We start from the raw sequence: 27,169 nt of genomic DNA, 5'->3' as shown, positions 1-27,169 counted from the left end.
CCAAGCGGCCTTGATTCATAGCCTAGTGTGTGAGAAATTCATCAGATCCATTTGAATGCTCATGGTAATAACTCTTATTATATCTGTTTCAATTCGCCTTTTGGTATATCTCCGTAGTTTCAACCTAGGTCGTGGGTATTATGTTAATCTCGCTTGCCTTTTCCTCTAGAATCGTCCTCATCACTGCTCGTCAGCGTTGCCTCACTTGGATTGATCCTGAAGCTAAAGTCCACAACACCAACCAAACTGCTCACAGACCGCACCAAGCCCTCCAAGTCATCGCACACAAGCGAGCTGCAAACCTGCAGCACCGCGAACTCGGTATATCCGTGTTGCTCTACGTTCCTTACGTCGAGAATACTTCCGCTGCCAAGAGGGCTGACCATCTCCGATAACTCGGCCATACCCCCAATCGTTGAAGTGTCACTCGTCGGCGACTCCACCACTGATCCCACCACGCTGGGCTTCCGACCTGAAGGGCGCACTTCAGACCCTGTGCGGGTGTGGACCGTGACAAGCCTGTGCTCGAGCTCACTGCCTCTTCTTTGCATGGTCCGCGGCTCTGGGTCCGGACCTTTGAGGTGGAGGAGCTTGCGGGTGAGCTCATTCGGTCTCGGAAGTTGCATAAAGGGCGGCAGTGATTGACCCGACAGTAGTGAGTTGGACAGGAGTGTGAGCGTGGAGAGAATGGTATGTTGCGTCGGCTCAATTCCTGCAAGGACCTGATTGAGAGCGCGCAGCCAGGCCCGGTCACTGTCGGAAGAGGGACTGGCTGGCCTGTCACGCGGCTTCCATGTGATGGTGTAAGCAATCACCGTCAGGTACCGCATGGTGCTGGTTGACCGTCTGATGATATCTTCGTATGTGGCCCTAGGGAATTTGCCGCCGATATCGGGTTCCCATTTCTGCCATTGCGCATGCTGATCCAAGCTAGGGAGCAACAGTAACAGCTTGCCTAGGATGCGACGCCTTTCCTTCTCCATCTTGTGAGCAGGTGTGCCGGGCTTCTTGATGTCACCGTGAGTTTCTTCCATCGTCGCCTTGATTGTCTCAGTTACGACACTGAAGTAGTTGGCGAGGAGATAGAGCGAGGCGCTGAGATCCCGTCGGAGCCAGCGCCGGTCGGTGATCGGAGCCGGGAAAATGGTCCAGATAAATGCGATGAAACAACCGGCCGCTACACAGGCAAGACGATAAGGTGCCAGAAGGTATGTAGGATAGTACGGTTGTCCCGTGGCTGCGGCGGCCTTTTCTCCAATCTTCTGAACCTGTAGCTCATACCCGATGATGAGGACTTGAGTGATAATCGTGATGAGCCACACAGGCATAAACCGCGGATACTTCAAGATGAAGTACTGCTCGATGAAGATGAACAACCAGAGGAAGACGATGACTCCGGCGGTGCGCTCGACAACGATGTACCAGATGATGTAGGAGAAAATAACCGCAACGCAGGTTCCGCCGACTCGACATACGAAGCCAAAAATGGACTGGCCGGCCGTGATAGTCATGCCAATGGCAATCATGATCATGGCCCAAACCAAGCGTTGCTCAGTGAAGAACGTCTGTGTGCTCTGCAAGAAAGCCATGATGCCGACTGTCATGGTCGCAATGGCGACCCGGAAGCCAAAGAGCGATTCACCTGATCCGACAAAGCCAGAAAATGCTCTCACCGAGTTCCCAAAGTGTTGCCAGACGCCGTGAGCAGGGAGATGTTCGGGATCCTTCTTCTTGTTATACCCATCACCGGCGTAGACGATGTTCGCGCCCATCTCAGCAATATCTGGCGTCTGCTCGGGGGAAGCGTCCTCGGTGCTGCAGATACCCTTGAACCATTTCTTGATGCGCTTCTGAGAAGGGATGATCAAGCGCTTCTTTGCCATCGTGCCGTCAGCCACCTTTGAGTCTGCGAACATGACCAGGTCCTGCACTGCTTCGCCCAGGGCGAGCATAAGCTTTTCCATGTACAGCATCACATAAAGCTGCGTCTGGTCGCGCTCCCGCATCCTGGTCTCGAGCTTCTTCAGGTGAAGATCCTGTCGTTCCTGTTCTGTCGCGAGCTGCCTGTCCTTCAGCCAGTTTCCGAGCAGCTCTCCCTTCTTGTCGTTGAAGTCCTGCACCCTCTCGGCGAGGACTTCAGCGAACCCGGCTTCGCCTGGCTTCGAGGTCGCCTTGGCACCGGCATCCATCTCCACGTCGGCACCCTTCGTCTTCTTCGGCTTGGGTGTGAGTTCGAGGACGATACCGACGTGATCGAGTCCCTGGTCCATTGCTTCCGTCAGGATTTCGAATGGCTCCAGCAATTGGAGCATGATATCGTTCCAGACTCTCTTTTCCCGTTCCTTCTCCGCGTCCGAGTCGCCGTTGCCATCGTTAACACCCCATCCGTGCTTTTCGGAGGCTCGGCGGAAGATGTCGACAATTGTGCTGATGCCGTTCAATGGGATCATGATGCTTCGCAGGCGGTTGAAGATCTCGCCGATATCCTTGGAGTTAAGCTTGCCGTAGGCGATATCCCTCTTGGCGAAGAGGATGTCTCCGTGCATCTTTCCAAACAGTGCCGAAATCGCCAAAGCCGTGGCCTTGAGCTCGCCCGCGGCCTTCGCCTCCTTCGTCATCTCGGGCTTCTTCTGTTTCTTGTTCTTCTTGAAGACGTTGCTGCTCTTCGTCTGGTGACGCTCGAGCATGTCGGGACTGGATAACGTCTTCAAGTAGTTGAGTTGCAGAGCAATAGACTTGCGAACCAGCCCAATGGCACCCTTGAATTCACCGCTCACCACCTTCCTGCTGGAGACGGGGAACACGAAAAGTGAGACACCGGTAGCAATACCCATGGCGCAAAGCATCGCCACGGTCAGCCGCTTTACAAGCGACTCGGCGGCTGCGGTGGTCACCATGAGCGGGCCAAATGTGCAGGCAACGTTCATAAAGATGGAGTAGATCATGACAGGCAGGTTCATCGCGGGGTATTTAGCTCTCAGGGTATTTGAAATCCAGATATTGAAGAACAGCCAGACGCCGCAGACGGCAGACTGACTTGAGTTGTAGACGGGCAATCCGGTGGCTAGTTCCTCGGCGGAGGCCGTGTTCCTTCGCGCCTGGACACCAGACCACAGTGCCAGCATCGACAAGGCGCCACCGATGCAAATTCCGGTGACATTGAGGACGAGGTTCTGGAGGTATTTTCCTCTTGGGAGAATTGCGAGTGCGAGTACTGAGATAATTGGTACGAGATAGCCCAGCGTGGTGAAGTACTGTGCCACGGGCGTGGATTGGTAGATGGCGATGCCGATCAGGGGCGGTAGTGAGCCCTTGAACATCATGATGAGCGTCGGCGCGTCGAGGCCCAATCTCGCCGCCAGACCCGGCTTTGGCGCCGGTTTCTTTGTCGCCTTACTTGCGGTCGTCGGCGACCGCGCCGGGACGCCATCCGGATGAGTCTCAGTCTCTGGGGACTGCGACTCGGTGTATCGGTCAGCGTCCGGCTTCTGTTCGTCGGATGCCATGGTTCCAGTCGTTCTTTGCGTTTACGTTCACGGAATCATCGGCCCCTTGAGCGAACGAGCGGGCAGCTGTTGAATATTCGATTATGTCGTCGTGCCCGTAGATCAGTCAAACATAATGGTCTCTTGATGTCTTGTCTCTGAATGCTGCGATGATTTTGGGTTGAGTTTTCGCCCGGGCCGAGGGTGGGCGGTTTGTTTTGTCTCATTGGAGAATGATGTAATTGCGGAGTTCGCCGCGCCTATCTAGCCTTCTATCTACGCGCAGTACAGAACTCCTAGTGTGCACGAATCCAGCACTGCAGGCAAGAGAGTGCCGACAGAGTTTGCGCTAATGTCGTGTTTTGTGGACTTTGTACTCGTTTTCGGTCAAGAGGGGGAGGGAAGATTACGGCGTAATAAGACCCAAAATAGCTGGTGGCCTCTAAGAAGCCTCTACTCAAGGCGAGACGAGTCAGGATTCATGCACAAGCACGGGCCTTCATCTCAACGGTAGGACGGGGTCAGCCTGTGAGATGAAGTGAGATTAGATGAGATTAGCAGATCGTTCAGTCTAGAATCATGTCTTTCGAGTTGTGGAAATGCAGAATCTGCATTCATGATTTTTGCAGAGAGAATCACGATCGTGACCCTCATGAGCATTGGCATGGGGATGTGAATTATACATCTTACTCACGAATTGACACGGGATGAGTAAGCCATACAGACACCTCATCTAGCGGCCAGAGATGAGCGTTGCTAGTGTGACGCCAGCATCCAACCCGCGCTGCGATTGAGAAAGGGAGGGCGAAGTTGCAGTAGACAGCCTCAGGCAGAATCGAATGGGCAGGTGGTTCAACCCACTGAATCCAGCTCCAAGTCGACTAGGTATGCACCTCTATCGCAAGCAAGGGCTTAACTGGCGGACTCATCCTCAGCGCAGCGAAAGCTCAATGAGTCCTTACAAGTTCAATTAATGGCATTGAAAGAACTCCCAGAGAACCATGGTACAGCAGTATCACTCTTTCCAATATTCACAATAACGCTGAAATTCCGTAGACCCCTATCGGAGGAAATGAATGAAAAGAGTTCATTCGCATGTATCACCCCTGCATCTCAGCCCTAGAGGGCTTGAGAACCCCGCCACGTCGACTTCCCAACCACAAGCCGGCCGGCGTGTCCGGCAAAGCATAGTGGCAGAATTATAGCCAGTTCCGAGATCGTCCGCGGAATATTGAGACTGCTCCCCGGAGAGCAGCTCCATAGTCTCGCCGAAAACTCCGTCGGCCATCGAAATAATGAATGCCAGCCGTCTTGGATGAGTGCCGTGAGGCGGCTTAGGACTGAGGATCCTATGCGACTGCCGATGAATGAGTCAGCCACGCTTCATGTAGCTTGGTGTCGGCTGGACAACACCACCATTTTCCCCGCACCCCGGATTCACTCCGGCAAGACGCCGCGCTGGTGATTAGCACCGGGGCCGTTGAGGCGAATCGAGGTGGGGAAAGTTGAGAGCCGCTTCTCAATGATGGTGCATGTACTCGAGATAACGTGATATGCTCTGGGTGCGCCTAACGAACTGGTGTGTTGCAAAAGATTGAACACGTTCATCTTTCATCCCGTCAATGGCTGAGCTTCTCGATAGAGTCTGATTCCTTCGCCGGGGCTGGTGAAGGACCCCTGTTCGGTACACGGAGCAGCCATCTGAAGGCTGCTGACCGAGTAAATCTCACCCGGTTTGTACTGAGGAATGAGTTGTTATCTCATCAATGTGGACAAGATCATGCTATCATGTCAACTTTCGAGTTGAAGTAGCTCAGACTCATGAAATGGCGTCGTCTTCTATCTACCAGAGCCTAGAACATGGTTGTATTCGTCTTCCTACCCTCCTTCCGACTGACTTATTTGATCCCCTATCATGATCTTTTCAAGAGGTTTTGCTGGCGTCATCACCCAGTTTTGAGGCCGTTTCCTATGCACGAGAAATATCCTGTGCCTCTGAAAGCCTGATTATGCGAGCTGGCACAACGAATGGAAGCCCTTAGGTTATCCCGATCCCATCGTAGATTGCATCTCTTCTGTTCACCCTTCGCGACCCTGCCGAAACGCAGATTCTGTGGGTTTACGAAGTCTGCGTCGACCAAGCAAATCTTCGAATGCGCTGTACGCGTGATATTCTGACTAGGTCCTTCTGCCGGAGATGAAAGCAGTGAACGCGCACTCACGTTTCTCAGAAGAATGGCAATGCATAGAGAATACAATGATCAAGGCGAACACCTCGGTGGTGTGCCAACGATTGAGCAATCATCCAGTGTGGGCAGCGGATGATCAAGTGAAAGACCTTGATGAAAGCGCTGCCGTTTGCTGAGGCCTGGGACGACTTGGGGAAGACGATGGTTGAGAGAAAGAACGGGCGCATTAGCGACTGGCCAGTAATGAGAGATCGATACTCCACTGCTTTCTACCTCTTGAAGCAGGGACTCATGGACGAAAGACTATCGGATCTCCTGTGGAACATTTGGGCTAGAGACGCGGCCGATTCTCGGGACAGGTTATTTGCGATGCTCAGTCTCGCCGGTAGATCTCGTGGCTAGTCCCATGGGGACTACAACAGATCCGTGAAGCAGGTGTTCTGCGGAGCAGCAAGAGAGATTATCCATGAAGAGAACAGTCTCGAGATACTGTTGGCGGCACGAAGCCCGAATAAAGAAGACGAAGCGATCTCACTGCCGGGTTGGGGTGTCCGAGTGGCGTAGTGAACATAGCCCGCTCAAGGAACGGCCGAAGCCCCTGGTTGACCGATCCCGAATTGATTCTCTCTTCGTCATCGGGTCTGTCGAATCTCTCGTTGTCAACGGACATGGCTTTACGGCCTGCTCAAGCGCAACCCCAGTCGCTTGGTTCAGCCATGACCTGGACAGATTAAATGTTCGAGCTGTGTTCATCGATGAAGTGAGAACAGTTGCTTCTCTACGTGGGTTAAGATCAGATATCGGCGTCAAGAACACCATAAATGATGCGTATCTCGTTAGTCAGTCCGCATTCTTTGATGGGATGCCTCATTGGTGGAGCAAGGATGAGAAGGATGGATTGCCTAGCCTGGTCAAGGGAGTCCTGATGGCCGGTTCGCATGGTATGATGGATGAATAAGAGGCCATAGGGGAAACCATGGTATTCCGGCACTTCTTCGTCACAAATAATCAGCGTGGTCTTTATATTGGACCTGAGGGACCAAAGCTAAGAGACCGCATTTTCGTTGTTGGGTGCCACGGGAACACGAGCGGGCAACAAAGGATGGGTCGACGCTCTATGAGCTGGCAGGAGAGGCTCACGGTGAGTAAAAAGTATCATTATCTACTAATCGATCTCAGCTGATTCTAGATGAAGTTCACGGCATCATGCAAGGCGAAGCCATTGCAACCAGGAAGGCCAAGATCGGGTGGGACAGTTGAGCTTGGTGGCGACCCCCCAGGGAAAACCAAGTCTCTTGGGAGGCTATGGTCTTACAATGAGATTGGGAGACAAATCGGAACCCCTATTAATACTCAGTCTAGCTACTCAGCCAGCAGGATTTTGAGGTATACTCAGCAACACCCAATGCATATGCATATGTATACCAAATCGAAGAGAAATCAGATGATGGCCAGGCGGCACGCTCAGCTTGGTTTGTGCCGGTGAGGGCAGCGGAGTTCCACGATACAAAGATGCTTGTCAAAACAGAGCTTTGTAATGAAAGCCACGGTCAGGTGTCTCTACATCGAAGAAGTAGATTTACCTATCTGTCAGTACGGGTCGATGTTCGATTCAAGAACAATTACGCCAAGTAGAAAATTGGGGTTCTAGAAGAGAGAACCAGTCATCCACCAAGCAGATATTCCTAATTCTCTTGTTAAAGTACCTACTCTGAGACCGAGAATGTCTTTGGGATGTGTTGTAGTAAAAGGGGGACCACCCTTGGACCAGAACGACGGATGTATTGGCCTACGACCACTTTGGTATGGCAAGTGAAACAAAGAGGGCATATACTTCTGAATGAAGTTTGACAAAGGGAGTGCATCTTTGACGTTGATCCAAAACAGGTAAAAACACTGAAAACCCACTCGGTCTGTCAGGAAAGCCTTCCTGCTCGCATCGCCAGCCTGAGAGTGGTGATGCCAGGTAGTTCCCCATCACAGATCAGACGGAACCAAGCACAGTACCTGGAATCCAAGGTCAGATACCATCGATGATCAATCAAGTGCCTTGGATCTAAGAGTGTTTTACGTTCAAAAGATGATGTTTACTAATTCCATCAAGCTGACGGAACTCGAGGAACATGACACTCGTCAAATCCAAAATCAACCACCATACTCCAGCCTCATGGCCAACTATTGATCGGGTTCGTGTCTCAAGTCCCGGGTGCGCGTCTCTGTCACTTGCAGACGCATGCCCTTGGTCCGCAAAGGCATTCTCCCGCAGCTCAGCCCAGGAGAAGAGTAAGACAGAGGTCCGCCGCGATCGCATATAGCGGACAGCCCAACTCTGTGAAGTGCTCCAAGCTGATCAACTGAACGCGTCAAAAACGTCATGTACGAAGAAATATCAAGTGTATCAAAGGTGTCGAAGGATATCGTTCGGGTGGTCGCGTCGAGAGGGCAGTATCTGATCGAATAGTAAACCTGGTGACAAGATATCATCAGCGACACAACACCAATCAGAGCGGGGAGGACTCTAACACAAAAACCCCGCACACAATATCAATAGAGACAAAGTCTGTAGAAGTATTCGGAGGATCGTGAAAGAACCCAAAGTCAGAATAGACCACGCATAGAGACGCGCCTATGTAGTGCCGGCCTGAGTAACATACCTTGATACACATTCATTCGGCGTCCGAATTGATTGACGATCAGTAGAGGAAAGGGATCAGATCTGGTTCCCAGTCATTGCGGAGTTTCGTGACCCTTGAGTTGCGACAGCAGCGATGGAGACCACCGAGGTGATACTTCCTGTCAGTGGTATCGGAGCCAAGATTTACTACCTGGGAAAGATAGTGAGAGAGCTGATGTCTTCGACAAAGGGAGTCGTCAACCAAGTTTCCCAGATATCCAATGTTCAGTGTGAATTTCTGACGTCCGAGGATCCTTCTCTTGGGCTTCCACCATCCCTAGCCCGAATCTCCCTTTCTCCTATTCTCTTCTCTTAGCTCTATCATTCGTCTTTCCCTTATCTCTTCTCAGTTGAGACACGGCATCGCATCCAGCGCGCCGCATGGAGACGTGGTCTAGGCGCACGATTCGGTTTCGTCGGTTTCGTTCAAACTCGATAGATTCGGTCTTGGCATCTTTGTCGACAGCCGTTCGGCCGGCTTGTCGCACGATTCGAATAAAGGACTACGAGTCATTAGAATAGTCCCATCGAGGCCTCTCTGACTCCACATGTGTTGATGGGATGGCAGGTGTTGGGTCAAGTTGGATGTTTGTTGTCGCCTCCATCGATCCATGGTGTTGAGACCAAGCATACTTGGGAGTTTTTGATACTGGAAATCGCCACGACAACGAGTTCATGATGGATCAGAAGTAAAAGAGATTGATTGCGAGGAAATAATCCAGTATATGTATTCGATTTTACCCTCTACAATCATCATCCAGTCTATACTACCAACATATTTCGCCCTCCAAATCAAACTTCAGCTCCTTCTCTCGCCCATCCAAACTATCCACGCAGCCGGCGCACCGCTCCCGGCTCTACACCATCCCGCGTTAGCATAACCAACCAAAGCAGTCTCTAAGCTTCCCAGGACCCATGGTAACCAAAGAATCCTAACCAGTCAACCACACACTCAAAAACTGCAATTTCTCGTCAGAATGATAGCTACAAAACAAATGCTTTACCAAGGCTCGCAACTATGCGGAACAACCAGAGCCTCAGCCTTGACAGAATCGTTAGTGTGGAACTACGGACCAAACCTTCCAAAGAGACCAAATCAGACAAGAGTCCAGACGGGTACGGGGGCCCTCTCTGCCTCCCCTCCTTTCCTTCTTCATCCTCCCTCATTTCCCCCATCATCCAGAGAATCGTCACTCAGATCAGAGGCAGAATAACTGCCTCAGCCTTGGACCTCCTGATCACCAACCACCTCACTTCCCATTTCCTTTTTGCCGCCTCTTCCTCTGAGATCTGTGCTCCGGGTGTTTCATTGACTGACTTCCGCGTCGTCATTTTACCGCCACGTTTCGCGATCTTCTGCAAAGAGAGAGAGAGACTCAAGTTTTGGTCCTACCGCCAAGGTCACAATTAGAGAGGGTAAGTGAATCTCCTATGCCGAACACGCCCCGGGGAGTGTATAGGCACAAGTGATAGTGGAAATCCGTCACTAGTGGCTGGGCCCTAGCCCAGCATGGTCCTTCCTGGGAGACAGTGAGGATCTAGACAGCATTCGAAACTGCCCGCATATCTAGTGAGGTGGCGGATCAACGCGGCCGAGTGGAAGTACGATGGGTTCAAAGCTCAGTCTCAAAACACATCTCGTCCCAACTTATCCATCGGCACATCTTGGCAAGGCGACATAAAATACCACACAGACTTGCGCCAAAATCTGGCCGCGGATGTTCCGATGCAATTGCTAAAGCACGTCACCGTGATCCGTCACATTTCCCGATTGTAAAAGCCGTTAGTAGATAACTGATCGGAGCCGTAGCCCCCCCCCCCCCCCCCCTTCTCCCCCACGATGGTGGCCAATGGACGATCCGATCGGTGGATGGTTTGTCTCAACGGCTGTTAGACGTTCGATATCAGTCGTGGGCCGATGTCTAGTCCATTGTTCGTGTATGTATGATCGCTGTCGTCTCAACTATGCATTGACGCAGTTAGACTCTGTACAGCCGGAACATCAAACCTGTCATGGTTTCTGTCTGCACAATGTCATTGGCAGAATAATCATGGCTGCATGACACTTTTCAGAAATTTCCAATGACACGAGAAAACCATATTGGACCAGCATCTTGCCTTGGTAGACCTGCAAACCTAGAGTCCAATCTCCACCGGACCCGAAGATGCAGTATTGGCCATGGCTCGATTGTGCTCCATTTATTTGCAGAGGCGGTATCTGTACTTTGTGCCTCTACTCCGTAGCCTCTGGGCTCTGCGTCTGGGACTCGTGAGATTTTTAGCGTCTTAGTGCTCTCTGTTGGGCAACCCGATTCTAAGCGCGATGTAACGGCGGCTTGATGAACCGCCGTGAAAGTGCAACTGTGACCTCGATTGTGGACTCGACGGATCGCCTCGCCTACTAAGCCGTGCGATAATGCATGTACGCTGTCTGGTCCCACAAGCGGTGATTTGGAGACAGTCCGGTTTGTGCAAATCAGTCTAGAATATGTTTCCAACCGAGTTCAAACGAAACGAAACAACTAAATTTCCCGATCCATCACCGGTATTTGATCCAGAAGAGGGGCAAACACCAAGGTGCTCGAAACCCCGAGTGCGCCTCGGTTGGTGATGAGGAGATCGGTCGTCAGGGAAGAGCACTCAGCACGCATCGGGACTCCAGTCATTCGAGGGTGCGCATGGTGTGCGATGTGGAGAAACGGCGAGAACAAACTTCAAGTTAGGACGCCCGAGTCGATCTACCTAATTACCTACCTTAGCTTAAGCCTTGGGATTAGAAACATGTGGGTAGCCTGGGCTGGATACGATGTTATGGATGCTTTGCCCGGCTTTCTGGCTTCGAAGCGAGGAATCTAGACGGGGAGGGGGGTCAAGAAGAGCAGGATATTAGGAGAATCCGTAGATATTGGTTGTGCTTCAACGGTCTCCAAGGGGCTGCGTTGGTAAAGGATATCGTCAAAGATTGGCATGGTAGGGCATTAGTCGACCGGGCCACCTGCTAGCGAGCCGTGTCCCGCCCGATGCCCCGGACCCCATCCAGGTTCAGATATGAAGCGAAGTTCTGGCCGACAACAGTGTCAGTATCGACTTGCGCTTCCGCTGTGGGAAGCTCGGAAGAAGTGCCAGAAAAGCACATGCAATCTGGGCGCGGGATGCCAGAGCCGGCCAGGAGATTGGGGTGGCGGATGGCTGGCACGCTCCTACTTGCAGTGTAATATCGAACATGCAAGCTTGACACCAATTGACTCAGTGGGACCGCGGGTGCGCGCGTTCTCCGTCGGCCGCAGCAGTGGCCGCAGAAGACATGAAAGGCCGCAGCTGGAGAGGAATTGTGTGCGAGAATGCCGTTCCAGGCCACGATAGCCCTGACCGACGGCCGCAGAAGACTGAGCTGACAACGTCTTGATTCTGTTGGTACATGGCATCCACCAACACAGTAGAGAGTTTGATGAATGGCTTGCAGAGGTTCGTTCCTACACAAGAAGATCATCCCGACGACGCCTAAGTTGTGCATGAGATGACCCCTTTGGTCGTCTGCAGTGCTGCACTCCGCATTGCGCCCGTGGTAGAACCAGCCAATCCACAGTTCTGGCGCGCTGTCGGCATTCACCCTCGCAAATGACGCCAGGCGCCCCGGCGGATTGCAAGGCATGGCGAGGCCAAAGCGATCCCATTGTATGCGTAAGCCAGGCTGTCTGCAACTTCTCTCTGCCCCCAGCGTTGACTTCTTTTCTAATCTCAAGATTGAACAGTCACAGGCGCGCCTGTCTTTGCGTGATAATTTGTGCAGTCGCGCTGTGGAAGGAGGGACTCGAAACATTCATCAGGCGAGCTGAAAATAGCCAAAACATGGCGGCAATTCCCAATTGTGCATGAAACATGGGGCTCGCGTTAGAACAAAGGCGACATGGGTTCTCTGGGGTCCTTGTAGCTCGAACGACGTTGTTGCTTGCCTTCGGATATTCGACTATTTGGCGACGATGACCGGCCGATAGTGATGCAGCAGACGGACGAGTTGACTGCCAACTTCGATTGCAACCTGGTTCAGCTTCCCATTGCTGGCTCTTGGCCGTCTTCTGTGCAGACATGTTCCATCATATAATTTCGCAAAGACCCAGTCTTCATTTCCCCATGTTGCCTGCAACGTCGTAGGTGACACACACTTCGCCTTCGAGGGTTGTGTCCGTATCCGTACTTTCACAGGCTAACAGCCATCTCTGTTAGTGTGCAGTGGTCCACTATCCAGCCATTGATCCTCTTTTCCCCCCCAGCCAACCGCCTGTCGGGTTTCTCTCGCGCTCGGAAGATTTGTCGGGAGCCTTGAACCGACGTGGGCTCTTTGTGAAGCGCGACGAGCATGGTTGGCCAGACTGACGTGACATTGGGGGTGCGCCACTGACAGACCGGATGACAGGCTCAGGGTTTCTAGTGGGCCGCGTCAAACGTTCCTGACGACCTGGGCTATTGGCCCTTCTTCAACGGAACTTTGCGATTCGTGAAATGGGTCTTCAAAGACCGTCCAAACGAGATTGAGTTTGCAAGGGCGACCTTGTTCTGCGCAACGAACCACAGCCCGCAAGGCGTTGAGTCGACAGACAGCTGCACAATCACTACTACCATTGAGCATCCGCCACTGCGTTGGCGACGATCTTGGGTCACGCAAAGTCGTCCGAATAAGGTTGAGACCTTTAAGAACTCCAAGATTCCGACGAAAGCTAGACTTGACTCGATCGACGTTATAGGTAGTTCTGTTCGTGCCGAGCCGAGGTATTCTCGTCATTGGACTGGTCAGTGACAGTCTTTCAGGTGCCATAAATAGCCGCGCACCATGCGAAAGTTCTTGATGAGTATCTTTCAAAGGGTGCATCAGGTGTGCGAACATAAACAACGGCAGACTCGGATTTGCTGTCTGATCCCAGAGAGAGGTCCAATTGAACAGCCTGTTTTGCATGTCAGCTCCCGAGACCCCGAATGAGCCTTGATTAAACCTCTGAGCAAGCAGAATAATTGCCGTGACACTCGGTCAGATGTGAGAAATTGCCAATCTCTCCATATCCAAACCGGCAATTTGTCCGCAAGCAAGTTGTAGAGTGGTGATGTGCGCAGGTTGAATATCAAGTTGCCCAACGCTAGACATAATTGGGTAGGCTCATACTAAGTCTCAAGAGATCTCTGGCTAGGTATCTGGCATCAGAGAAGAGTATACTGCTAAACTGAATTCTTACATTGAAGGACGTTTCGAGATCGATATCTTGAACCGCTTTGCAGGAAAAGATTATCAAGAGATGACACTCGTTAGTGCAGTTCGGCCGAGTACAAGTCTTTCGGGTTGTGGGTGGTGGGTGTGGAATGAAATGAGGTGGTGGGTCACAGAGCCGATCAGCACCGTGCCGCAGGAGACCTTCGCAAGACTCCATGTGACGTGACTGCCATTGAATTCAAGAGCAGACCGTGACCAAGCCCCGAATGGGCCATCATGATCCAACAAGACTGTTGTGTCCCATAAGTGCAAGTGAAAGGCACCAAACCATGTCAAGCTGCCATCCACTTCACTCTGACCCCGAAAAGATGATCGAATCCGGGAGTTGAGTCGAAGATCCGCAACGAGGCACGACTTGAACGGCGGGTTCGCAAGAACGCCAATGTAAACAAAGCTGGGTTCCGAGGAATGTCTCTGGAACTCTACAGCTGATGCGATCCGTCCCGGGGGCTAGCCATTCAGCCACACTTGTTATTTTTCGTCGGTCTGATCGACCTTGACGGGTATCCAATTCCCGTGTCAATGCCGTGCACGGCATGACCCAGCGGAAGCCGTTGGCGGGAACTCTACCGTCAAGCTAGAATAACGGACGTTGGACACATTATTTGTATGCAGCTTCTACACTGTCGAGGCGTGCTGAAGAGGACGCCGCTTGGACAACACGTCAAATTTGGCCCAAGGACAGAATAGACAGGGAGCCAAAGCGGCCACTTGGGTCGCACTTTAATCTGGTGGTGGTGAATACATGAGGATCTCGAGTCGAATTGAGATGGTGCCTGGCCTATTCATGACTTCTGTTCTATCTCGTCTGTTATCGTTCAGGTTGGATTAGAGGATGGTTTCCCTCCTGATTAAGGAATAATCTCTGCGAGCATTCCAGCGTGAAGACATTTCTGGAGAAACTGATCAGCGGAGCGAAACCCGGCTGATAGTTACTCATCTGTAGGCCCCTGATCCCCTGCCTGCCGGACATGGAACCTATTTCGAGGGCTCTTTTCTTGGAAGCCGTAAATCGCTGCAGGGGCGTTTCACGATATTCCAGAAAGATTGCCGACGAAGGTTGTCAAAAAGGCGTTGCATAAGCAGGCGCGAAATGGAAATCTGGGGGATGATGCCATCCCGCCTCTGGCAGAGGAGGTTGTGCAGGGGGCATCGGTATGGAATAGAGTTGTGAGTTCTTCTTCTAGAAGACCCAGGGATAAATGACAGGCCGAGGCGAAACAGTAGTCCAGATGCAAGAGACTCTTAGAATTCGCAGCCTTGTCGTGTGGCCAGTGGCATGCCGGTCGAGACAGTGCAGTGCCTCCTCCTCGGACTTTGGTGCGGCGCGACCTAGTCATTATGGTGCAGAGGGGGAATAGGTGGTGTCGGCGATTGGCAGGGGCAGAGTGGGCAGAATACCAGGAGTAATCTGATATTGCATAGCCTTCCGGCGCTCGTTTGAAGGGGTGTTTGCTGAGCTGAGTGCGAGTGATTGCTGACAGACTGGGAAATTCTCCTTCGCGTCCCATGACGCCCCGCCGAAGAGCTTGCTCGCCGGTCAACACACAACGTCAAGAGCAAGGAGGCTGGTCTTAGAGGCAATCGTGTCGTCCATCATTGACTATAGCCGTCGTGGCCCATATGGGGGGGGGGGGGGGGGTTCCCGTTTTAGCTGGCAGCGATATTTATCGTGAGGCGGCTTATTGGATCGGATGAGCGTACTCCAGCCCAATGCGAGGCCAGAGTGATGCAGGGCAAGCCGCAAACGCTGCCAAGTCGAAAGCCCAGGGAGGGTGATATGTCGTCGGTGATGACAACGGAGGCCTCTCCCAAACAGAACACATCGGACATTGCCGTGGTATGCGAAATAACAGACAGTGACGGAGTCATCTGAAGTGTTTGTGTCTACCCAGCGACCGCTGTGGTGAATGGTGTTGGGCGGGCGTTGACTGACAGGGCGTTGGAGTGGACGAGGGTTTGGAGGTGGACCGGAGCGGAGGACGACGGTTTATTTGTTTCATCAATGTCGAATTGGGTAGGCAGGTCGTAAGAACAGGAGGTGAATGCTGACAGTGACAAATGATCTGGAAAAGGAGAAGCATGTCGAGTATCCATAGAGTCGATTCGGAAGCGAAACAATTGTGCATGTTGAACATGTCCCGCCGTGAATCGGATTGTGGCATTGTAGTCGGCGAATTTCTTCATGCCGGTGTGTGGTGGAGGATGGTGGGGGATGTGGGATGGGAAGGGACTCAGGGAGAAAGGGACGCCCAGAAGGGAAGGAATGACAACCCAAAGACGGAAGCGGGAGAAAGAGCCAACGAGAACCTTGGGACTGGGACGTATTGCGTCCAGCTTCTCACGTCAGGTACTGAGGTAGCTGCGTTCTCCATACAAGGCAGGTGTCCAAGGTACCTACCTACCTTCCATGCCTTATTTCAATAGAAAGCAGAGGCATCTTTTGAATACCAGCGATGAGTACCTGCCTCTTTTGAACGTTGCGCACGATCAACTCAAAGTGACAAGAAGCAAGAGGGCGATAGTACGTACGAATACGTACTGCAAATACATGAAAGTGGGAATGGGAGGATCGAACGACTTTGCAAAGTCGCAAACAGACAGCGGAGTCATCCACTTCCTCAGCGGGATGGACACAGAGGACCAGAAAGAGTGGAGATATGTCACATTTAATGGGTCCGAAATAAGGTACCTGAGTACTTCGGTACGTATCCTCATGTCAACACCTCATTGTGGTGGAAGGTGCTCTGCACTGAGCCACTGTGCGAGGAAGGAGCCAGCAGGGGAGTACCATCTTTCCTCTATCTTTGCGCACCGTGATTTCCAGCCCACTTGTAGTGTTTGAACACCGTGTTTTGTTAGAAGTTGATGGTTTTAGCACAGTATGGCCAGCCAAGGCAGGAACACTTCGAACCTGGAGTCACGTCGTGAGCGGGCATCGTCCCCATCTGTGCCTTGAATTCACCTCTCCTGCCTTGATCAAGGTAGTGAAAAGCATCAATACCAAGAAGAAAGTAAATCTGTCAGGTCGTAGCTAAGGTTGTTTGATCCGTTCCTCGTCAGTTGGGCCGCACGATAATGGATACGTAAGGCACCTTGTCACTGTAAGGTATGGTAAGGTAGGGCAAGGTTCTACCAAGCCCAGGCAAGGCTGGGATCATTGACAGCTGTCAAATGAGCCACTCTCCGGAGCTTCAGGACCCTCGACGTGCCGCTTGGATGCTGGTCCTGCCAACATCAGCATTGAAACTGACTATTATTGCGGATATCGCAGTATGCTAAGGTATGAATGCCTACCCGAGTCTCCGAGGTGGCATCAGAGTGTCAAGGATAAAGGGCGTGGAGGACGACAGTACCACAGCCTGAATGTGTATGTGACCATTGAGCACTCAAGTTGGTGTGAGATGGCGCTATCTATCTCAGATATCCGATCCTTTATGGAGCATCAGTCTGTCCTGTCATTCTTGTCAGCTGAGGTTCTCGTCCTGACAAAGAACTTTGAAGAACTCACGGTCCTCGACGAATCCCCCGTTTTCCCCGTGTGGCCCAGTCCGCCCCGTGTGGAGCAGCTCGGAGTTGGCCGAGGCAGGGCGCAATTGAAGATTCGGATCAAGCATGTGCTTCATCAACACGGATAGCTTAGATAGTGCAAAGGAAGGAAAAATAAACACGAGAAGAAAAAAAAAACCGTCAATCTTGTCTTGTCTTGGAAGGACGTTTTACCCGTCAAGCCAACGTTTGTCCAAGCATTGTCTCAGAAGCTTCCATTCATGCCTTGATGCCTGCTACGACTTCTTCTTTTCGCCGCGCACAGACGGCAGGGTGGAGCCGTAGACTTCCGGTCCGGGCACGGCACCCAAGGCCCCAGGGGCAAGATCAAGAGGAGCAGGGATCAGGGATGTTCGTGTCAAGGATGTTGTCAAGCTGTCTTCTCTGCCCGTCAGGGGACAAGGGGGAAAGTGGAAAGCACGGAGGCAGTGGAAGTGGGAAGTCGGAGAGGAGACACAAAAAGTGAACTGTGAGGAAAGAAGTTTAGGCATGGGAGAGATGAAGATGATGGGCGGTGGGGGTTGACCAGGGGCGAACAAGGGGAGGAGAAAAGGACCCGGTCGTGGATGATGTTCTTCTCTCCGCAGAAATGGCCAAAGCACAGTGACTTGCAGCATCGATGGTCAAGAAATGGCAATGATGTGCCTACGCGTTGCTGCGATATTCATTTATGCCGCGGGAAAATCAAGGTGTTGAGAAAAGGAAGAGAGAGAAAAGACAAGAGATTGTCCCGATTGAATCTCAATCGGCCCATCTCTGGCGTTCACGTAATAGCTGGATGTAAACCCCTAGGGGACCTTATGCCAGGGCTGATTCATCTGAGATACAATCCATGGTGGCACAGTCTGTTTTTTTTTTTTTTTGTGGTCGGATCCCGCCGTCTCTTATTCACTGCACTTTGCACTTTGTACAGGGCAGAAAATAACCGGACAGAGCAGGGATCCTCCCATCGAGTACAAGGCGAAGCCGCGAAGCAACAACGCAGAGACTACTTGTACGGAGTACGGTAGAGCAGAGACGATTTCCGTATGCAGGCCCTACCACCCGATTGATCCTTCCCTGCCTTTTTTTGTTGCCTTTTTTCCCGACATCCACTCACTCACTGACTTACTCCCATTCACCTACTTCGTGCACAGTAAAGTCAGGGTGAAAAGTCTCGAGTCACTGACCTAATCACTCAGACCACCTCACCTGCACCTCTTGTTGACTTCCATTAGCTAAGATAAGGTACCTATGTACCTGCCTACCTTACCTTACCTAGGTGAGCCAACCTAAGGTACAGATGCAGCACCTCGCAGCTTGCCCTGTTCAGTCTTGCTCCTACCCTTACCAACGCAGCTGGCGTTACTTCACCCACCTTCACCTGCCTTAGCTCAGCTTAGCTCCAGATCAGGCTACCTTACCTACGTTACCTGAGGCAGAGACAAGACATTCGACGCATGGTGGTGTACCTCAACACGGTCCAACACGTGTGTCGGTACTTTCTCGGGCACATGGAGCACATGAAGCAGAGACACCTTAAGGCAAGGCCAACGTCTGCGCCTCTGTCCAGACTCCACGCAGTAGGTAGGCCTTGAGGTGTGGAGAGAGGCAGAAGAAGGAGGGCAGGTTGCAGGACCATCTTTCCCAATGTGGTCTGTTGCTCTGTTTCCCGTTCCATCCTCGACTGGACTCGAGGAAGGAAGTACCTGCCTTCTTTTTCCCAGCCCAGCCCAGCCCAGCCCTGCCTTACCAAGTTGCGCCTAAGGTACTCCGTACGGACAGTACCATGGTGCGGTACCTGTCTACTTGTGGCGTACATCGAGACATCACAGACGACACACCCGCACCCGTCTCGAGGACGGGCCAAGTATCGCCTACTTCCGCCATCCGTGCTTTCTCGTAAAGACGGAAGTCACTTTAGCCTGACAAGGTACCTTTAACTCAGGTAGTCCACGCATCTCCCGTCTCATTCAGCACTTACCTCCAAGGGATATCCTTCCTGCCTACTTTATTGTGTGCGCAGCAAGCAACCGGCCTTCGCGCCGCGGTCCATCTGAACGCCCCTTCCCTCTCAACCTTACGGTCCTTGCCTCTACTGTGGTAGGTATACGGATACGTACCCAGTGTAATAGGTCGTCTATCCAGACGTGCCTGCCATTCCACAACCTGCACGCTCCATTGCTCCATAGTTCCAATGGGTGTGTGGATGCATCTGGGTATTGCCTGCCAGTGTCTCTTTCCCCATCTTTTTGATATGCATGGGTTATGGCCAATACCGACATGGAACGGTTACAGAGACTGAGCGGAATGGACATGGGGAGGCACGGTAAGGTAGGTAGGGTAGGAACGGGAGACCAGGTCCCAGGTGAACAATTCAGCCAGGTGAACGCCTTTCACCTTCTCCCGTCCACCTCCTTCTTCCTCCGTGTCAATCGACAACTCCTTCCCTTGGCTATTTATCCAAGACTCTACGAGGTACATTATTCTTGGTTACCTAATATAAGGAACGGGAAGGTACCAAGTCACTTTGACGTTGACTCTCGCGCCTCGCGCCCTGCAACCTCACTTCCTTCCTTTTCTCTCCACTGGTGAATATCAGATCTGTTCCGTTCACCTCATTTCTCCTCTTCTGCATCTTTCCCCCTCAGAGTTCCCTGGCCTGACACTTCATCGTTCACAAGGCCCTCACTTTGGCCGGCATTAACCTTACATGAGATCCACTTGGACATCCCGACTGATGTGGTGAGGCCCTCTGCGAATGCTCCCGTCAAAAGTTCCCTCCCGACCATCTCCGGGACCCGTGCCGTGTCTGACTTAGTCCATCATCGTCTTTTTCTTATCGCCGCATGAACGCACAGAGCAAGTCAGGACCCGTCAGAAATTGCTTCTCAATCCGACCGGACCTCTCTTTCATCTGCGCGTTCGTCTCAGGGCCCAGCCACGTTCTTCATCACGTCGTTGTTCATCCTCAAGTCATCAATTGCTCATCAACAACGAGACGGCACCAAGACTCATCTGGGCAGCAAAAACGCATACTCCGTACCCTATGTTCGGATTACTTTCCGCCTTGCATCCACATTTGATACATCGGAGTACCCAAGCTCAACGGCATCACCAAACCCATCTTGAGATTGATTGATCATCCTCCCGTAGCAAGAACGCTCGCAATATCCGTTACTCGGCACGACACGCCCACTGCCAAACAACTTCCGCACGAGGGTCAACTCAGCCGAGTCCAGCCCAAGTCAACTTGGCTTCCCTTGACCGCCCCCAAACCGCCGCTTGACAGGTCGCTTCTTGCCGAAGGTTGTCGACTGACCAGACCCGGGACGACCAGGGACGCCTCAGCCAAGAGACTCGAACCTCGCGGCACAGACCAGAGCGACACAGGGATTCTTCATCGGTCTCTCCTCAATCTTTCTGTCCCCATCGGAAGGCAACCAAGGCCTGGGCCTAGTCTATGTCACCCCAAGAGTCCCGTCCAGCATCTGGCATCCAGTTCTTCTAAGCATCCTGATAAGTGTAGGAAGTACCTGCTCTAGCAATCCACAGTCGACCAAGACAACAGAGCCGGACGCCCAATTACCATTTGGCCCTATCTTCCGAGCTACGCCCTTGCCCGCCCTTTGTGAAGTTTGAAGGCGAAGGCCGTTGCATTCAGATCGAACTGTTCGTTCCTGGGTTAGAACGTCCGGCACCTAGACATGGGCTTGGGGTGTCTCTGTGTATCGTCATCGTCTCCAAATCGCGGTTGAAATCCCCGGTAATCTGAGAGCCCCTCTCAAAGAGAAGGAAAAGGGGATTCATTGGTACGACACACCGTGCATCCTACTTGGGTATCCCACCTTAAGCTGCCACACCCCCCTTCCATCTTCCACTCCCACTCCCACTCCCACTTCCAATGCTCCTTCATTCTGCTGTGTCCGTCCAGACAGTCCTGCCAGAGAAGAAACAGGCAAGCATTGGCCAAGTGAACCAGCTCTTGGGACAGGGTTCATGGCGAGGCAGGTTGGGGAGACGGAGACGTGTTATTCCTCGGCACACCCCCCGCCATCCCCAAGCTTCTTTTTGGCTCAGTGCTCACAGCTTGGCTGACCGTTTTCTTTTCACAGTATTCCCAGTCCTAATCCCATACACCCAGTTCCAGTACTCGACGTTGGACGCCTCCTCCCCATCCCCAAACGTCTCCATCTTGTACACGCCCCTTCATGCGACCCCTGAGGTACGGTACCCTCTCCTACTCCACCCGTCTTTCCCTGATCCTGACAACAGCTTCCAGGGCCATTGAGACCTAGTTGGCCTGCCCGACTTTATATCAAGATCACTGCTTTACCTCCTAGTTGCATTTTTATCAACCATCTATCTACCACATCAGGTTCAACGGCATATCATCTCGGATACTCTCCCGAAGCCTCCTGCCCTCATTCCCATCTCTTACTCTTCGCAGCAAAGCCAACCTTACTCGACACTCGACTTTTGATTTCATACTCAGCAATTTCAAGATAAAGGAGGCTTAGGTTGCGTTTTGGTGGTTGTAGCAAACTCGGACAAGTATACGCGCAACGATTCGTGCGCCCGCTCCGCGCTACTCGTCGACCTCGAGTTGTCCATTTCTGCCACGGCGCTGTCGACGTACCACTGTGCTCCTCAACTGAGAGGGACGGGTGTAGCTTGCTTTGCCATAGGTAGGCCAGACCCTGTCTATATCGCCAGCACATGCTGTATCTGTGTGGGTATGCTGAGAGAAAGGCCGTTGCCACTGACCACTTAGAAAGTAGAAAAGAGCCGCTTTCTTGGATACACTGGCACTACTATTGCTTCCTACCCTCCAACTCTCCTCTTGTTGCCTCTCCGCACAGGAACATTCCGATCAGTCTTCCCTGCTGCTGTCCTGTGTCCCACCTCGAGGGATCTGCGCCTGGTACTGTACGGAGTACACTGCTTCGCGCTACCATCATCTGGCAGGGGTTCAGCAACCGTCAACTTCTTTGTCGCATTAAATCTCCTCCTTCCACCACTTGTACTTCTTCCACCACTTGTCGCTGTCACGCATCGTATCAGATAAGCCTCGCCCACCCGCATCCATCATCAACGGCTCCTCGCACTCGAATAATCAAATATCGTCTTTCTTACCGCGCCGCCCATTTCGGAGATACAAAAGTCTCTCGTCGCCACGGCAGACCAGCTTTCCGGGTATCAAACCTACCCTGCTACACTGATCCAACATCGAACGAACTGCCCCTATCTCCGACGTGTCAGCATATTTTGAACATAACAGACCAACTATTTCTTTTCTTACCAAGTAACAACGAACCACGGGACACCTCACAGCACATTACGTTGTCATCCGAATCATACCAATTAAACACGACGACAAATGTCGTACCAATCTAGTTGGCACACGGGGCCGGCTCCCGACCCCCAAGAGTATGTCTAAGGCTCAACACCATGATGAATGGAAGAAGTTTGGGTAGAAGCTGACAAGTCTCAGCATAATGAGAGATAGGGACTCCTTGCGTCTGGTGATTGTTCAAGCGCCGCAACACTCCAAAATAGCAACTGGCAAAGAGAAAGGTTCGTCTGCGGCTGACAATGCTACTCGATGTGTACCTAATGTAACTTCACAGATCGTAAACCTATTGACCCTCCACCGATTCTCAAAATCGACCTCAGAAGTCACAATCAGAATTACGCAAACTTCATTCTGTCTAGTAAGCTGCGAAATCATCCTCCCGAGCCCTGTTTGCGACCTAAGCTTGGGGGACGCTAACCGTGCAATAGGCCCTAGCTTGTTCGTCCAAGTCTACCTCAAGCCCGGTGATAAGAAAACCAAAATGGACCCCGAAACCTGTGCAAAAGGCTTGGTGGGATCGACAGTATCCTCCCTGCAGAAGTACAAGAGTATCGATGGCCAGGACGAAGGCTACTTCGTTTTTCCCGACCTCTCTGTCAAGATGGAGGGCTTTTTCAAGCTGAGATTTGCGCTGTACAACATGAAGGGCGGCGAAGTGTATTTCATGACAGAGATGGAATCCCACGGCTTCCAAGTTCATACGGCGCGGTCCTACCCTGGAATGAGTTCCTCAACGGATTTGAGCCGTCATCTCAGCGATCAAGGTTGTCGATTGCGGATTCGAAAAGATTCGCAAGTTGTCAAGAATCGCAAACGACAGTTCCAATACGGCATGGACTCTGAGCAAATGCGCAGCGTCCGGCAACGCCAGGGCATGGCTCAACTAGCCCAGCAAGCCCAGCGCTCGAAAGATCTCGCACAACAGCAAGGCTTCTCCCACCAAGGCTCCGCGACGGGAGTTCCAAGTCCGGCATCGTCTTCTCACGGAAGCGCACAAGCATCTGCCGGGACAATAATGCAACAGACGAGTCGGCACCAAGTCCAGGCGGTCAGCTACGCGCATCCACAGCCTTTGATGGCACATTCCATGCCAGGGATAATGGGCATGCAGTTGCCGCATTCGTCAGTGTATCCGCCACCAACGCCATCTTCTGGGCTGTCGGTTGCTTCGCTTCCCTCGACTTCACCTACGCAGAGCCCAGACTTGGTGACGCCTTCATACTATCGGCTCGACGCAGGCCTCTACGATTATACGGCAACTCAAAACAGCTTGGGGGACACTTTTTTCCCGCAGTCTCATCAGCCTTACAAGACTGAGCAATATTGGGAGAGAGACCCGGATAGTAGGATCAACAGTCATGGGCATGGTCACGGCCACAGCTAAGATACCAGAGCTATGGACAGGTGAAGAGCAAGAGCTCAAACGCTTTCAACATGAGACCTGGGCGGGAACATCAATATGGTGGTGATTTTGGTTTCTTATTTGGCTTGGTGCACATTGACGGGGGGTGTCTAGAGACGGTATTACTTCAAGCGACATTGCATAACACCAGGAACAGTTGTTGACAATGGGTCGATCCGGCGTTGGTGGTTTTGAAGGCTTCAACAGAAAACAAGATACCCTTGGGATTCTTTCAACGGGCATTGGTTGGTAGCACAGTGGCGCAGCGGAAGCATAGAGTGGCATGAAATCTCAAGCAAGTCATCACTTTAGACTTTGTCCGTAGCAATAACAATTATTTCCTTCCATACCTTGCATGGCGTGCTGGCTAGTTCTCTCAAGTGCAGGAATATCAAAACTAGGCAACTAAACCATTGGCAGAGGCGTAAGGTAGCGAAGAACCCAGGGCCCTGGTTTCTCGACGGAGCGGCCCTCCGTCAGGAATCCTTGCGCCATTAGGCCGAATACCTACGGAGCGCGCTATTAGACTTTCCAAGTGTATTGGACCAGACCCTTGCCCGTCACAAATTTGCTTGCGATGCGCGATGAATAGACGTTGGTACCTAGCAGGCAGACAGGAAGAGACCGCGAACCCCGCACTGGTGCTACTTGAAACAAGACAAGTCAAGGTAAGGTACGGTAGACAACAACATAAGTTAGGTAGTCAGGGGGTGTAAAGGAGGCAGGGCGATGTCAGGATAGGGCATGAAGAGAGTTGATTGGAGTTCAGGCCCTCAGCCTTTCAGCCTTTCAGGGACTAGAAAGGGAGGGAGGGAGGGGTGAGTGTTGCCAAGCTATCAAGCGCCAAGCATTCAAGGGAGGTGTCAAAATGTGTCAGGACTCTGGCGTATCCGGACCAAGGTAGGTATGTGCTCTGCGTATGTGTGTACGGAGTACGGAGCATGTCTTGTTGTCGGAAGATGCCGTTTCGGATATCGGCGAGGGTGCATCGCGTCTGGTGTAAGTGGTGTGTGTGTGTTGGTGTGTCATGGTTTTGCTTCACTGGGGTGTAAGGTAACTTAGGTACTCACTGGCTGCTGCGGCGCAGGTACCGCAGTGCGTCCCCGTAAGGCTTGTCCGGCGGCATTTCGGAGGGCCGGGCGCCCGGCCGGGTGTTGGGGTTGTGGGGCCTTAGGGGGGAAAGGGGAGGGCCCCATCACGGTGTGCCTTACCTTACGCTTGGTGCCTACAGGTATGCTGGGGAATGTGGACATGTCAATGGGGGATGGATCCATTCGTATGAGCAGATTTCGACGGATTGATACTAGTCTGTGTGGGATTGGCTAAGTGAATGAAGGGTTGATGAGTGATATATCCCGCGGTTTGCTTCGTGGGGGCACGGTTTTGTCTTGGTTCTGTGGTTTTTGGGGCTGACGGATTGGGGGTTTCACGTAAGGTAAGGTACATGAGGCGCGGTGCTAGTAAGGTGGTAAGGTAGTAGATATCGGATGGGCGTTGAAAATTCTGTTCATGGGCCTTGAAATGCCTCAGACTCTGAACGACATTATTTCGTAATAGGGACATTGACATTCTGCCTTAGGAGTATTGAGTAACGTAAAGAAAAGCATTGACGTTCGATTGAGTAACGTAACATTAAGCATGAGCATCGAGTGACGAATTGGCCCACGGAATCCGCGCAATTATTCCGTTCGTCTAAAGAACGCCATTGCCTCGGTCTCGGCTCAGCGACATGGCTCGGGCGGGTGAAAGATTTTCAATCATGAACGTGATTGCTCACGTGTGACCGAGGCTCTTCCCTGTAGGTGGAGGATCACTATGAGTTTATGTGAATCGAGTTTTCAGTAGAGCTCGGTCACAATTCACTGCTAGTTTGGAAGGAAAACCCATCGTGAGGTTCAAACAAGGTGAACACAAAGTTTGGAAGCATCTTTACCCGGCAGCCTTCATGCGATGGGTTCATCTAAATCCAGCTCTATGAGGCTGAGGTACGACGCCAAAGTCAATTGCCACCATGTGTACACAGTCCATGGTGAGCGCAACCAGACGATCGGTCCTACGAGTGTGATGGATGCCGCATCTTTTGGTCTTGAGCTATCTTTGAGTTCGAGCTCACTGCGGGTTAACCAGAGCCCTGGTGTTCATCGTGAGCCGTGTGGCAGTTTAACTTGGTTGTGGCGTTGGCGCGCACGTGTGCCATGTAAATGTCAGGCACATCACAGCGCCTTAGCCTGTGAGACTAAGATGAGACGTGTTTGAGTGAGCCACGGGGATGATGATGCGGCAGGATCAGCGCGCCAACTAAAAAAAAAAATGACAAGTTACGGGCGTTTGAACTTTTCACTATGAATGGAGCATCGTGAGATGAAGTCAACTGGCGAGGTTCTGCGGTGATGCGGGCAGTTGACAGCTACTCCCTCCCCGCAGAATGGAGGGGCGGCGCGGGGCTGCGTCTGACAGGCCGCGGGGTCCCTGTGTGCGGGGAGGGAGAATCTGTAACACATGCTGCCCAAGTTCCCGGCACTTCGTCTCACTCTCACTCTCCACACCACCAACTCAACTTCAACCTCAACATGACGATTTCTATCTACCTACTGCGGTATCTCATCAATGTCTCATAGCAGGCCATTCCGAAAGCTTCAGGTCAGGGGCACTCTTACTGCCACGATCCGACTTGGCGACAGCAACAAAACACCGCTGATTCCTGTCACTAAGCCGTCGTCCCATGATCCAAGCTGCAAACCCGGGCCGGAGGGCGCAGCCGCCTCATCCCGACAGGAGATCATGACGATCAATCACCACCTGGTCGACACATCACACTCGGGACCTTCATGCGGCTCTTTCGTGATCCGACGTACCGAAGATCCCCCCCCCCCCCCGATTTCTTCACTGAGACTGTATCCGAACTCCGGAATGTGAGGCCTGCATCCATGCCCGCTCACAAACTTCACCCTACCCACCACCACCTCGTTCACCCGTGATCTGCAGCTAGGAAGTGTGGTGATCACGCAAATATCCTGACACCCTGCGCCTCACGTCTGGAAGTCTGCAACTTTATAGGATTGGCTTTTCTATGGCATTGCATTCTGAGCAGGGCATCTCGGAAAATCCGGTGCTTGGGAGGCCCTTAGTGCATGTGCGATTTGAGTACTATCCATGCCGTGTGCCGGGCGTCTCGACTACCCCTCACCGTTTATTCGTCTCATGTCCAGATGAACGCTCCATCATCGTATGGGATATCGACCGGCCATGACGTGCGTTTCGAGGCACTTGAATGC

General features: G+C 52.2%; 9 protein-coding genes across 9 annotated transcripts; 4 read left to right on the top strand and 5 right to left on the bottom strand.

Annotated features, from left to right (window-relative positions):
• Window positions 1-143: 143 nt before the first annotated feature.
• On the bottom strand, window positions 144-3,506 carry CLUP02_00119 (uncharacterized protein; the record flags this gene model as incomplete). Its single annotated transcript, XM_049279171.1, has 1 exon — window positions 144-3,506. One exon carries the CDS (start codon window positions 3,504-3,506, stop codon window positions 144-146), a length of 3,363 nt encoding a protein of 1,120 aa, XP_049135128.1.
• A 35-nt stretch (window positions 3,507-3,541) lies between these two features.
• CLUP02_00118 (uncharacterized protein) lies at window positions 3,542-3,968 on the bottom strand (the record flags this gene model as incomplete). The annotated part of the gene is made up of 3 exons (XM_049279170.1): window positions 3,542-3,707; window positions 3,766-3,861; window positions 3,943-3,968. The coding sequence occupies 3 exons, from the start codon at window positions 3,966-3,968 to the stop codon at window positions 3,542-3,544; spliced, it is 288 nt and encodes a 95-aa protein (XP_049135127.1).
• A 250-nt stretch (window positions 3,969-4,218) lies between these two features.
• Window positions 4,219-5,308, bottom strand: CLUP02_00117 (uncharacterized protein; the record flags this gene model as incomplete). The annotated part of the gene is made up of 7 exons (XM_049279169.1): window positions 4,219-4,345; window positions 4,411-4,431; window positions 4,486-4,545; window positions 4,622-4,834; window positions 4,927-5,053; window positions 5,174-5,225; window positions 5,282-5,308. 7 exons carry the CDS (start codon window positions 5,306-5,308, stop codon window positions 4,219-4,221), a joined length of 627 nt encoding a protein of 208 aa, XP_049135126.1.
• A 37-nt stretch (window positions 5,309-5,345) lies between these two features.
• On the top strand, window positions 5,346-6,934 carry CLUP02_00116 (heterokaryon incompatibility protein; the record flags this gene model as incomplete). Its single annotated transcript, XM_049279168.1, has 7 exons — window positions 5,346-5,474; window positions 5,549-5,611; window positions 5,668-5,766; window positions 5,822-6,068; window positions 6,130-6,615; window positions 6,720-6,815; window positions 6,864-6,934. 7 exons carry the CDS (start codon window positions 5,346-5,348, stop codon window positions 6,932-6,934), a joined length of 1,191 nt encoding a protein of 396 aa, XP_049135125.1.
• Window positions 6,935-9,366: 2,432 nt separating this feature from the next.
• CLUP02_00115 (uncharacterized protein) lies at window positions 9,367-11,204 on the top strand (the record flags this gene model as incomplete). The annotated part of the gene is made up of 9 exons (XM_049279167.1): window positions 9,367-9,748; window positions 9,920-10,098; window positions 10,243-10,280; window positions 10,343-10,370; window positions 10,422-10,470; window positions 10,520-10,617; window positions 10,705-10,770; window positions 10,829-11,066; window positions 11,140-11,204. The coding sequence occupies 9 exons, from the start codon at window positions 9,367-9,369 to the stop codon at window positions 11,202-11,204; spliced, it is 1,143 nt and encodes a 380-aa protein (XP_049135124.1).
• Window positions 11,205-11,346: 142 nt separating this feature from the next.
• CLUP02_00114 (uncharacterized protein) lies at window positions 11,347-17,234 on the bottom strand (the record flags this gene model as incomplete). Its single annotated transcript, XM_049279166.1, has 24 exons — window positions 11,347-11,548; window positions 11,605-11,821; window positions 11,871-12,043; window positions 12,105-12,424; window positions 12,494-12,552; window positions 12,625-12,773; window positions 12,829-13,120; window positions 13,176-13,288; window positions 13,366-13,502; window positions 13,574-13,669; window positions 13,720-14,030; window positions 14,104-14,174; window positions 14,231-14,329; window positions 14,641-15,136; window positions 15,313-15,509; window positions 15,545-15,925; window positions 16,014-16,102; window positions 16,141-16,300; window positions 16,370-16,439; window positions 16,523-16,628; window positions 16,683-16,759; window positions 16,817-16,836; window positions 16,906-16,996; window positions 17,120-17,234. 24 exons carry the CDS (start codon window positions 17,232-17,234, stop codon window positions 11,347-11,349), a joined length of 4,041 nt encoding a protein of 1,346 aa, XP_049135123.1.
• Window positions 17,235-18,565: 1,331 nt separating this feature from the next.
• On the bottom strand, window positions 18,566-18,661 carry CLUP02_00113 (uncharacterized protein; the record flags this gene model as incomplete). Its single annotated transcript, XM_049279165.1, has 1 exon — window positions 18,566-18,661. The coding sequence occupies one exon, from the start codon at window positions 18,659-18,661 to the stop codon at window positions 18,566-18,568; it is 96 nt and encodes a 31-aa protein (XP_049135122.1).
• Window positions 18,662-21,855: 3,194 nt separating this feature from the next.
• On the top strand, window positions 21,856-22,533 carry CLUP02_00112 (uncharacterized protein; the record flags this gene model as incomplete). Its single annotated transcript, XM_049279164.1, has 1 exon — window positions 21,856-22,533. The coding sequence occupies one exon, from the start codon at window positions 21,856-21,858 to the stop codon at window positions 22,531-22,533; it is 678 nt and encodes a 225-aa protein (XP_049135121.1).
• A 101-nt stretch (window positions 22,534-22,634) lies between these two features.
• CLUP02_00111 (uncharacterized protein) lies at window positions 22,635-23,876 on the top strand (the record flags this gene model as incomplete). Its single annotated transcript, XM_049279163.1, has 3 exons — window positions 22,635-22,713; window positions 22,767-22,850; window positions 22,921-23,876. 3 exons carry the CDS (start codon window positions 22,635-22,637, stop codon window positions 23,874-23,876), a joined length of 1,119 nt encoding a protein of 372 aa, XP_049135120.1.
• Window positions 23,877-27,169: the final 3,293 nt, after the last annotated feature.

Source organism: Colletotrichum lupini, chromosome 1 (genome assembly GCF_023278565.1).
Source record: "Colletotrichum lupini chromosome 1, complete sequence".
Taxonomy (NCBI): domain Eukaryota; kingdom Fungi; phylum Ascomycota; class Sordariomycetes; order Glomerellales; family Glomerellaceae; genus Colletotrichum; species Colletotrichum lupini.
Note: the sequence above shows the minus strand (reverse complement) of the source record. Positions and strands in the feature narration are given on the sequence as shown.